Source organism: Salmo salar, chromosome ssa09 (assembly GCF_905237065.1).
Source record: "Salmo salar chromosome ssa09, Ssal_v3.1, whole genome shotgun sequence".
Lineage (NCBI taxonomy): Eukaryota > Metazoa > Chordata > Actinopteri > Salmoniformes > Salmonidae > Salmo > Salmo salar.
In genome coordinates this window covers 73,508,716-73,521,348 of record NC_059450.1, presented here as the reverse complement: position 1 = coordinate 73,521,348, position 12,633 = coordinate 73,508,716, and the positions used below count along the sequence as shown (strand labels likewise).

At 45.5% G+C, this 12,633-nt stretch overlaps 1 protein-coding gene across 26 annotated transcripts in view; it reads right to left on the bottom strand.

The window, feature by feature from the left end:
- Positions 1–12,633, bottom strand: part of LOC106611851 (protocadherin gamma-A11) — a 259,444-nt gene that overhangs the window by 4,765 nt on the left and 242,046 nt on the right. For all 26 annotated transcript variants that reach the window (XM_045723977.1, XM_045723972.1, XM_045723973.1 and 23 more), the window contains exons 2-3: positions 11,144–11,202; positions 3,861–3,958 (exon numbers count right to left, since the gene is read on the bottom strand). In XM_045723977.1, the coding sequence (XP_045579933.1) occupies positions 3,861–3,958; positions 11,144–11,202 (157 nt within the window). The remainder of the gene's footprint in view (positions 1–3,860; positions 3,959–11,143; positions 11,203–12,633) is intronic.

Here is a 12,633-nt window from a genome sequence, read left to right as displayed (position 1 = left end):
GTTAACATGACTGGTCTGGTAGCCTCTGTTTCTAGTTGTTAACATGACTGTCTGTAGCTGGTCTGGTAGCCTCTGTTTCTAGTTGTTAACATGACTGGTCTGGTAGCCTCTGTTTCTAGTTGTTAACATGACTGGTCTGGTAGCCTCTGTTTCTAGTTGTTAACATGACTGGTCTGGTAGCCTCTGTTTCTAGTTGTTAACATGACTGGTCTGGTAGCCTCTGTTTCTAGTTGTTAACATGACTGGTCTGGTAGCCTCTGTTTCTAGTTGTTAACATGACTGGTCTGGTAGCCTCTGTTTCTAGTTGTTAACATGACTGGTCTGGTAGCCTCTGTTTCTAGTTGTTAACATGACTGGTCTGGTAGCCTCTGTTTCTAGTCGTTAACATGACTGGTCTGGTAGCCTCTGTTTCTAGTTGTTAACATGACTGGTCTGGTAGCCTCTGTTTCTAGTTGTTAACATGACTGGTCTGGTAGCCTCTGTCTCTAGTTGTTAACATGACTGGTCTGGTAGCCTCTGTTTCTAGTTGTTAACATGACTGGTCTGGTAGCCTCTGTTTCTAGTTGTTAACATGACTGGTCTGGTAGCCTCTGTTTCTAGTTGTTAACATGACTGGTCTGGTAGCCTCTGTTTCTAGTTGTTAACATGACTGGTCTGGTAGCCTCTGTTTCTAGTTGTTAACATGACTGGTCTGGTAGCCTCTGTCTCTAGTTGTTAACATGACTGGTCTGGTAGCCTCTGTTTCTAGTTGTTAACATGACTGGTCTGGTAGACTCTGTTTCTAGTTGTTAACATGACTGGTCTGGTAGCCTCTGTCTCTAGTTGTTAACATGACTGGTCTGGTAGCCTCTGTCTCTAGTTGTTAACATGACTGGTCTGGTAGCCTCTGTTTCTAGTTGTTAACATGACTGGTCTGGTAGCCTCTGTCTCTAGTTGTTAACATGACTGGTCTGGTAGCCTCTGTTTCTAGTTGTTAACATGACTGGTCTGGTAGCCTCTGTTTCTAGTTGTTAACATGACTGGTCTGGTAGCCTCTGTTTCTAGTTGTTAACATGACTGGTCTGGTAGCCTCTGTTTCTAGTTGTTAACATGACTGGTCTGGTAGCCTCTGTTTCTAGTTGTTAACATGACTGGTCTGGTAGCCTCTGTTTCTAGTTGTTAACATGACTGGTCTGGTAGCCTCTGTCTCTAGTTGTTAACATGACTGGTCTGGTAGCCTCTGTTTCTAGTTGTTAACATGACTGGTCTGGTAGCCTCTGTTTCTAGTTGTTAACATGACTGGTCTGGTAGCCTCTGTCTCTAGTTGTTAACATGACTGGTCTGGTAGCCTCTGTTTCTAGTTGTTAACATGACTGGTCTGGTAGCCTCTGTTTCTAGTTGTTAACATGACTGGTCTGGTAGCCTCTGTTTCTAGTTGTTAACATGACTGGTCTGGTAGCCTCTGTCTCTAGTTGTTAACATGACTGGTCTGGTAGCCTCTGTCTCTAGTTGTTAACATGACTGGTCTGGTAGCCTCTGTTTCTAGTTGTTAACATGACTGGTCTGGTAGCCTCTGTTTCTAGTTGTTAACATGACTGGTCTGGTAGCCTCTGTTTCTAGTTGTTAACATGACTGGTCTGGTAGCCTCTGTTTCTAGTTGTTAACATGACTGGTCTGGTAGCCTCTGTTTCTAGTTGTTAACATGACTGGTCTGGTAGCCTCTGTTTCTAGTTGTTAACATGACTGGTCTGGTAGCCTCTGTTTCTAGTTGTTAACATGACTGGTCTGGTAGCCTCTGTTTCTAGTTGTTAACATGACTGGTCTGGTAGCCTCTGTTTCTAGTTGTTAACATGACTGGTCTGGTAGCCTCTGTCTCTAGTTGTTAACATGACTGGTCTGGTAGCCTCTGTTTCTAGTTGTTAACATGACTGGTCTGGTAGCCTCTGTCTCTAGTTGTTAACATGACTGGTCTGGTAGCCTCTGTTTCTAGTTGTTAACATGACTGGTCTGGTAGCCTCTGTCTCTAGTTGTTAACATGACTGGTCTGGTAGCCTCTGTCTCTAGTTGTTAACATGACTGGTCTGGTAGCCTCTGTTTCTAGTTGTTAACATGACTGGTCTGGTAGCCTCTGTTTCTAGTTGTTAACATGACTGGTCTGGTAGCCTCTGTTTCTAGTTGTTAACATGACTGGTCTGGTAGCCTCTGTTTCTAGTTGTTAACATGACTGGTCTGGTAGCCTCTGTTTCTAGTTGTTAACATGACTGGTCTGGTAGCCTCTGTTTCTAGTTGTTAACATGACTGGTCTGGTAGCCTCTGTTTCTAGTTGTTAACATGACTGGTCTGGTAGCCTCTGTTTCTAGTTGTTAACATGACTGGTCTGGTAGCCTCTGTTTCTAGTTGTTAACATGACTGGTCTGGTAGCCTCTGTCTCTAGTTGTTAACATGACTGGTCTGGTAGCCTCTGTCTCTAGTTGTTAACATGACTGGTCTGGTAGCCTCTGTCTCTAGTTGTTAACATGACTGGTCTGGTAGCCTCTGTTTCTAGTTGTTAACATGACTGGTCTGGTAGCCTCTGTTTCTAGTTGTTAACATGACTGGTCTGGTAGCCTCTGTTTCTAGTTGTTAACATGACTGGTCTGGTAGCCTCTGTCTCTAGTTGTTAACATGACTGGTCTGGTAGCCTCTGTCTCTAGTTGTTAACATGACTGGTCTGGTAGCCTCTGTTTCTAGTTGTTAACATGACTGGTCTGGTAGCCTCTGTTTCTAGTTGTTAACATGACTGGTCTGGTAGCCTCTGTTTCTAGTTGTTAACATGACTGGTCTGGTAGCCTCTGTTTCTAGTTGTTAACATGACTGGTCTGGTAGCCTCTGTCTCTAGTTGTTAACATGACTGGTCTGGTAGCCTCTGTTTCTAGTTGTTAACATGACTGGTCTGGTAGCCTCTGTTTCTAGTTGTTAACATGACTGGTCTGGTAGCCTCTGTTTCTAGTTGTTAACATGACTGGTCTGGTAGCCTCTGTTTCTAGTTGTTAACATGACTGGTCTGGTAGCCTCTGTTTCTAGTTGTTAACATGACTGGTCTGGTAGCCTCTGTTTCTAGTTGTTAACATGACTGGTCTGGTAGCCTCTGTTTCTAGTTGTTAACATGACTGGGTTCTGGTAGCCTCTGTTTCTAGTTGTTAACATGACTGGTCTGGTAGCCTCTGTCTCTAGTTGTTAACATGACTGGTCTGGTAGCCTCTGTTTCTAGTTGTTAACATGACTGTCTGTAGCTGGTCTGGTAGCCTCTGTTTCTAGTTGTTAACATGACTGGTCTGGTAGCCTCTGTTTCTAGTTGTTAACATGACTGGTCTGGTAGCTGTGCTCTGGCTCTGTCTGAACCTGCACAGAGAGTGTTTCCTCTTTCTCACTGTGATGACAAACACACTGTCCAGCCAGAGACATTCTATCATTCTCCTAATGGAAACCGTAAGATCACGTCTGAGGTGTGTGAGCAGTGTCTAGGAGGGAGGGGTGTATGTGTGGGCGTGGGAGGATTGATGTGTCAATGGTAGAAATAACAATGAAACAATGACAGAAGTCTATGTGCTAAGACGTCTTATTGAAGACTGTCTGTTTGTCTGTCTCTCTGTACAATGGGTCATGGAAACATCTTTACATCTGTATCAATGAGTCTGGCTTCATGCCCTCTAACATAACAGGAACAAATCCTGACCCCCCCCCCTCCCCCTTTACCCCACCTCATTGAGGGAGAGCGGGGGATAAAAACAAATGAAGATAGGGATGTGGTGATGGAAAGAGAGGGATAGAGAGTGGTAGAGGATTGGAATAAAGGATAGAGAGATGGGATAGAGAGATGAATGGAGAAGTGTTGGACTCACCGTTGGCAGCGGCCATCAGGGCTTGGAGCTGCTCAGCCTCGGTGGGGGGGTTGGGCCAGGGTCCGGTTCCCATGGTCATTTCAGGGGGGCCTCCAGCTCTGCAGGGACAGAGAGAAAGAGGACACATATGTCAACAACTGGCGGCCATTTTGGAACTCTAGTCTTTTGAGAGTGTTTTGTTGTGTTGCTGGTCCCTGGTGTGACGTTTGGTGGTTCATGATGTCAAGTCACAGCGTCTGATCATGAGTAGACACAGCCTGCATGTACATCCGCAGATGTGCACACACACACACACACACACACACACACACACACACACACACACACACACACACACACACACACACACACACACACACACTTCAGTACATTCTCACTCTCTCTAGCATGTCCCCTAGCACAGCACCATGTAGTAAATCTGATGAAACCTTAATGACACCACATTAAAAAGGAACAGCTGGCTAGACACACACGCAGAGACACACGCAGAGACACACACACACACGTTGAACATTTCCATATGGGCAGCGTTGATCTTCAAAAGGGTTGTTTTTTAGTCTGTAATTAGCATGTAGAGGAAGAAAGGAAGGAGTAGACCTGCTCTCTAGAACGCTCACCTTCTTACACTAACTCCCAGACCCCCCCCCCCACACACACACACACACACACATATTTAGGTCAAATAGTTCTCTGCTCGTCCCGTCCTGTTTCACAAGACCTAACGGAGAAGGCCACTGAAACTCTTCAGTTCTGTGTCTGACTGCCTGGGCTTTACAGGGTCCCTGTTCTCTAACCTTCCCTACCCTGCCATATCTCACAGAGACCTATAGGCATTAGGCACTGGCATGTCCTTGAAGCAGTCTACTGATGGTTTTCACCCACACCAGTCTCTTCAGCAGCTGTTTGATGGCCTAAAGCAGTAGTTCATTAGCTCCAGGAGGTTGTGGGCAGTGTTGGGGGTTACGTAATCAGGTTACTTTTATGAGTAACGGTGTAAAGTAACAAGTTACTTTTTACAGTTACTTTGTCAAACAACGCAACGCGTGCATTACTTTCAGAATCATATCTCTACCGGGTGCATGTATCCCTGATCCGGTCTCCATTTGTTTCCTCATTTAGTTCTGGAGTGAGCGGTAGTGCTGAGCAATTCCGTGACATTTAGGTTATTTTTCATTTTTTAAAACAACTAATTGACCGACGTCAATTCAATTATTTGAATTCCATTTCGTTCATATAATTTTTTTCTGTGAACTAAATGCAGTTTCTTTAGAGATAAATCAGATTAAGTCCGAACTGGGCAATGTAGTAGGAAGTTGTAGTTTCCAACAGGCCAATATCCTACATAGTTTAGCACAGAAAACGTGGTAATTAACTACATGACCATAATCCATTGCGCGCCTACTAGTCCGGTCTGTGTGGGGCAGACACAGAGGGAGAGAAGAGAAAGAAGAACGCGCGATGGAGAGGGATAGAGAGCAGTTGCTTCGCAAAGTATCTCTACCTAAAAATACATGATCTAAGTGATTGATAGTTGGTATTCAGCAGTCATAAAAGTATGCCTCATTTACTTTGAAGAACTGCTGAAATAGTGATTTTGGTAGACAGCAGCTCTATAGAGATGAGATGAAATGATGGTTAATAAGTGATAAGTAGTAATGAATGGACAGTCACTACCATCATGGGACTTTTATTCATCGTTTCAGTCTGTGTTGTTACAGCATTCAACCCACATAATGCAAAGTGCATTTCATGTTTTTTTTTAAATAATCTAAATCGTACCGAAACTGAACCGACCTTAAAAAGCACTAATCGCTCAGCACTAGCGAACAAAGAAAGGATGTTTGGAGAAATGCAATGACAGCTGCTTTCCATAGAAATGTGTAGAGGGCACTCCTCTGATCTTTGCCATTGATCGCTTCTGTAATATTTGTTTTGTTTATTTGGATCCCCATTAGCTTTTGCAGAAGCAGCAGCTACTCTTCCTGGGGTCCACAAGAAAAACAAAACATGACAAGTAACACAACACTGACAGACAAGGAAAGTCAAACATATAGGGCTTTCCCGTCTAGCGGCAAGTGTGCCCTCTATACATCGCTATGGGTCCGTGTACATGCAGTATAACCAGAATTGACGTCTCGAGAAAAAGATTTTGAATGAAAAGATAGGAAATCTGTACAGATGTTTGGCTTACAGTATATATGGCTAATTAAGCAACACGTGTATAGCACAGCACTTGTAGACTAGCACAGGAAAGCAGAGTCCCAGATGAAAGGAAGAATAAGTGATTAAACTTGAGTTAGTAAGTAGCCTATCAGATTGAAGGAACTAGCCATTAAACCTGAGTTAGTAAGTAGCCTATCAGATTGAAGAAGGAACTAGCCATTAAACCTGAGTTAGTAAGTAGCCTATCAGATTGAAGAAGGAACTAGCCATTAAACCTGAGTTAGTAAGTAGCCTATCAGATTGAAGAAGGAACTAGCCATTAAACCTGAGTTAGTAAGTAGCCTATCAGATTGAAGAAGGAACTAGCCATTAAACCTGAGTTAGTAAGTAGCCTATCAGATTGAAGAAGGAACTAGCCATTAAACCTGAGTTAGTAAGTAGCCTATCAGATTGAAGAAGGAACTAGCCATTAAACCTGAGTTAGTAAGTAGTCTGTCATTGGTAGAGCGTGCGCGGCTCGCCTTGCTGCTTCCGACAGTCAAACAAACAGTGAGATTAATTTTTTTTAATCATGAAACTAACGTAAAGTAATATAGCTACTAATATAGCTGGTAATATAGCTTTTTTATGATGTTTTAAATTTAACTAGGCAAGTCAGTTAATAAGAACAAATTCTTATTTTCAAAAACCAGGACGACGCACAAATGTAGCAAGTAAATGTAATATGTACTGTATTACTTTCCCAAGTAACTAATGACACCACTAGCTGTAGGTAAAGTCTGTGCCCCTGTTTGAAGCCCCAGGGAGGAAAGAGAATGGCACGCGAGGGGTTAAAAAGGTCTCAGGTCCAGCTTCCTGACTTATACGAGCAGCAGTAAAAATAAGATGAATGCGTGTTATGGACTGCAGTTTAAAAAAATAACTGAATGCCAATTAAAACCCCATTGGACTAAATCACATGGAGCGGGGGGGGATTTTGTTTATTATCTACTTCACTTGCTTGGGGAATGTTAACATATGTTTCCCATGCCAATAAAACCGTTAAATATGAGACCAGTGGAGGCTGCTGAGGGGAGGATGGCTCATAATAATGACTGGAACGGAGCGAATGGAATGGCATCAAACCATGTGAGGATAGAGATTGAGCATGTTTTTGTAAAAACAAGTGTGGCGATCCAGCTTGCCAAAATGTTCTGCCAAATTTTTACCCACTTTTAATTTTCTGCCAAAAAATTACTAATGTGCCAAAGCGTGAGACAGTCTTGCATGTTTGACCAGTGCCAGCATCTGAAATGAGAACCAGACAAGGTTAAAGCGGGGTCAGCGGAGGCCATTTTGATTAGTTTCCTTTGGTGGATTGGAGAGATGAGGATGCCTTGTTTGTCGCTAATTAGCCTCTCCTTGCTCTATCACTTCCTGCGGTCAGAATAATCACTTCCTGCGGTCAGGACTATCTCTTCCTGTGGCTAAGATGATTACTATTCATGCTCAGAGGGATCATTCTCACTGGTCAGTAAGAGCTGCTTCTGTAACCATGCATGAAATAACCCTCTTATCTATGAGGAGGCCTTCAAACGGCTTCCTCAACTCTACTGTCCACTTCAACTATGGGTTACTCCTGTCCAATCCTTCTACAGAGTAGTAGGCATTATTCCTGTCCTTCTTTACAAGGTCCTGTTCAACCCCCTTCTCAGCCAGCTGGGTTCAATCCATCATTACACAGTCGTTTCAAAACCCTCTTTTCTGGCCACCAGGGAGAGCGCAACAAATCACAGGAATCTCTATTTGGGATAAAACATATTTTACACCAAACTAAAAACAGGACAACTATTCCTCAGAGATTTGAGACGACAGTCTTTGATTACACAACCACACCATGTGAAACTCTCTCTCCTCTGCTCTCATACTTCTAGACCTATCTGCTGCCTTTGATACTGTGAACCATCAGATCCTCCTCTCCACCCTCTCCGAGTTGGGCATCTCCGGCGCGGCCCACGCTTGGATTGCGTCCTACCTGACAGGTCGCTCCTACCAGGTGGCGTGGCGAGAATCTGTCTCCGCACCATGCGCTCTCACCACTGGTGTCCCCCAGGGCTCTGTTCTAGGCCCTCTCCTATTCTCGCTATACACCAAGTCACTTGGCTCTGTCATATCCTCACATGGTCTCTCCTATCATTGCTATGCAGACGACACACAATTAATCTTCTCCTTTCCCCCTTCTGATAACCAGGCGGCGAATCGCATCTCTGCATGTCTGTCAGACATATCAGTGTGGATGACGGATCACCAGCTCAAGCTGAACCTCGGCAAGACGGAGCTGCTCTTCCTCCCGGGGAAGGACTGCCCGTTCCATGATCTCGCCATCACGGTTGACAACTCCCTTGTGTCCTCCTCCCAGAGTGCTAAGAACCTTGGCGTGATCCTGGACAACACCCTGTCGTTCTCCACTAACATCAAGGCGGTGACCCGATCCTGTAGGTTCATGCTCTACAACATTCGCAGAGTACGACCCTGCCTCACACAGGAAGCGGCGCAGGTCCTAATCCAGGCACTTGTCATCTCCCGTCTGGATTACTGCAACTCGCTGTTGGCTGGGCTCCCTGCCTGTGCCATTAAACCCCTACAACTCATCCAGAACGCCGCAGCCCGTCTGGTGTTCAACCTTCCCAAGTTCTCTCACGTCACCCCGCTCCTCCGCTCTCTCCACTGGCTTCCAGTTGAAGCTCGCATCCGCTACAAGACCATGGTGATTGCCTACGGAGCTGTGAAGGGAACGGCACCTCCATACCTTCAGGCTCTGATCAGGCCCTACACCCAAACAAGGGCACTGCGTTCATCCACCACTGGCCTGCTGGCCCCCCTACCTCTGAGGAAGCACAGTTCCCGCTCAGCCCAGTCAAAACTGTTCGCTGCTCTGGCACCCCAATGGTGGAACAAGCTCCCTCACGACGCCAGGACAGCGGAGTCAATCACCACCTTCCGGAGACACCTGAAACCCCACCTCTTTAAGGAATACCTAGGATAGGATAAAGTAATCCTTCTAACCCCCCCCCCCTTAAAATATTTAGATGCACTATTGTAAAGTGGTTGTTCCACTGGATATCATAAGGTGAATGCACCATTTTGAGCGTCTGCTAAATGACTTAAATGTAATGTAATGTAAATAAAAACTCCACAAAATACACACAGTGAAGAAACTCGAAGCATCCCACTACACACGAGGGAACCAATCAGAGATCCCCATCAAAGTCTCACTATCGCAGAGGGACCAACAGCCCAGCTCAGCACAGGCTAGTGAGTCTGCAGTCTAGCAAAAGGATCAGGGATGCCTACACACAACACTGCAGAGCTCTACCTACCAAGCTGTGGCTACTCTCTGCCCTTAACAACTGGTGTCAGATCAGCTCCCCTTACCTCAGCTCCAACATTACCCATTTACCAATGACTCAACAAAATTGATCCAGAACAGTTGTTAAGGGGATAAAGTGACCACACTGTATACTATACACATGTTGATACCTTATGCTTCGCTTCTGTGGCCATCTTATGTGATCACCATGGTAGTTGCAGGGACTGGAAACACAAGAGAAGTGTTATGACTTCTATTTCATTAGGATCTACAGGCTAGGGGAAGATCAGGCAATGTCAACTCAGCGGCGCTGCACTCTCCTGTGACATCCATCTAACTTTTCAAAGAGAAGCCAAGTTTTCCAAATGGACCACAACCACAGTGGCATACAGCATGGACAGCTGTCGTGTCTTTGTTCCCTGCTAAAGCTGCCTTGTGTGTGTGTGTCCGTGAGTGCATTTGTGTGTTGTGTAAGTGTGTCCGTGAGTGCATTTGTGTGTTGTGTAAGTGTGTCCGTGAGTGCATTTGTGTGTTGTGTACGTGAGTGCATTTGTGTGTTGTGTAAGTGTGTCCGTGAGTGCATTTGTGTGTTGTGTAAGTGTGTCCGTGAGTGCATTTGTGTGTTGTGTAAGTGTGTCCGTGAGTGCATTTGTGTGTTGTGTAAGTGTGTCCGTGAGTGCATTTGTGTGTTGTGCAAGTGTGTACGTGCGTGCGTTTGAGTGTTGTGTGTGTGTGTGTGTGTGTGTGTGTGTGTGTGTGTGTGTGTGTGTGTGTGTGTGTGTGTGTGTGTGTGTGTGTGTGTGTGTGTGTGTGTGTGTGTGTGTGTGTGTGTGTGTGCGTGCGTGCGTGCGTTGGGGTGTGTGCGTGTGTGTGTGTGTACGTGTTTGTGCAAGAGAAGCAGGCTAGGAGAGGAGAGAGAGTTTCCTCTCCCAGATGGTTGATTTCAGATGAGGACTCATGGAATGTGTTGTGTAATGTTCTGTTGTGGAAACTGTTGCAGCAATTTGGAACACAATGTGGGCCGAATAAGCAATGAAGGGGGACACAGTCACACACACACACACACACACACACACACACACACACACACACACACACACACACACAGATTGGGGTCGGTAGATGCCATTTCCCAGCTACCGCCATGAAACAGCCAATCATTGATGTCAAACAGTAAATCTCAAATGCAAGCACCCAGATGGAAACACAGCGATCAATGAGCCACAATGTGGAGGTTAGAAATCTGTACACTTATGTTCTCCCCTCCCTGTCACTCTGGTCCCCTCCCCCCTCACTCTGGTCCCCTCCTCTCATCACCAGTACTGAGTGATGGCACACAGGCTGGTTGAGCAGAGGGATGGAGGGAGAGGAATGGCAGCCATTTTGTATGTGAGGGAAAGAGCATCCTGGAGACAGGCAGGAGAGACACTCGGGAGAGAGAGAAGAATCTGACTGTTCACTCAGAGGAATCAGAGCTCAGATGCAATCTCTCCGTTATCTTCAGTCTTTGTGCCTCAGTATCTGATGTCATCACCGCTGAGAACTGTATGTTCCTACTGCTTCCTCTCCTCACTCCCTTCCCCCATCTCTCCATCTCTCTCGCTATCCATCGCTTTATCTAGCTGTCTCCCCATCTCCAGGCCTCACTCTCTTGCTCTGCTCACTCCTCTGTTGCTCTCCTTCCCTCTGAAAGCCTCTGAGCAACACCAAAGCCCAGTTACTTGTCATGAATACATAACGTGTGTGTGTGTGGGAGAATCTATGTACTCACCCACTGGGTCCAGGTCTCTGGCCTTGGGTGAAGCGCCAGTCGGCGTTAGGAGGCTTTTGCTGTGAAGAGAAAACAAAATAAAATCTCTGTTTCTACACACCAACAACGGAACCATGGGACTGTGTGTCCGTCTGTCTGTCTTATGCATTACTGTTTGGGTCGCAGGCCATTCGGGCGCGTGTGTGTGTGTGTGTGTGTGTGTGTATGTATGTGCGTGCGTGTACTCTTTTTGTCTGTAGTCAGGGGGCTGAATAAAGGGCATGTAGCTTCCAGCCTGCTTGGGAGGCCATTTTGTTCTGAAATCCATGGAGCAGAAAATGTCAGTGAAGTGCACAGAGACACACACAGAGAGACTGGGACACCGCTCCCAATTACAGTCACAAAACAAAATCAACTGGGGACATAAACGGGATTTCACGGGATATGGACGGGATTTGTGTCATCCTTGTTACCTTAATGATTATAAAGTCTCTACTAGCTTCTACAAGATGAAAGTCTTAGTTTATCAGAGTCAGACAACACAAGGTCTCCATTGAAGAGATATTCCCTAGCATTTATTCACAATAGGTGACAACATCTAAAACGTGTTGTGGCTGATTCACAGTGATAAGGACTCTATATAGCCTGTATATAGACAAGTTAACTGGTTGTAGCTGATTCACAGTGATAAGGACTATTTTCCCTTTCTCTCTTCCTATATTTCCTCTAGCTATTTTCTCTCTCTCCCTATTTCCCCCTCTATTTCTCTCTTATCCCTCTCTCCCTATTTTCCCTCTCTCTCTCCCTATTTCCCCTCTCTCTCTCCCTATTTTCCCTCTCTCCCCCTATTCTCCCTCTCTCTCCCTATTTTCCCTCTCTCTCCCCCTATTTTCTCTCCCTATTTTCCCTCTCTCTCCCCCTATTTTCTCTCTCTCTCTCTCTCTACCTATTTTCCCTCTCTCTCTCTCTACCTATTCTCCCTCTCTCTCTCTCTACCTATTTTCCCTCTCTCTCTACCTATTTTCCCTCTCTCTCTCTCTCTCTCTCTCTCCCTCTCTCTCTACCTATTTTCTCTCTCTCTCTCTCTCTCTCTACCTATTTTCCCTCTCTCTCTCTCTCTACCTATTTTCCCTCTCTCTCTCTACCTATTTTCCCTCTCTCTCTCTCTCTCTCTCTCTACCTATTTTCCCTCTCTCTCTCTCTCTCTCTCTCTCTACCTATTTTCCCTCTCTCTCTCTCTACCTATTTTCCCTCTCTCTCTCTCTCTCTACCTATTTTCCCTCTCTCTCTCTCTACCTATTTTCCCTCTCTCTCTCTCTCTCTCTCTCTCTCTCTCTACCTATTTTCCCTCTCTCTCTCTCTACCTATTTTCCCTCTCTCTCTCTACCTATTTTCCCTCTCTCTCTACCTATTTTCCCTCTCTCTCTCTCTACCTATTTTCCCTCTCTCTCTCTTTCGCGTTGGGCATCGAGGCGGTAAATAGACCCTTGGCTCTGTCTCCTAATCAACAC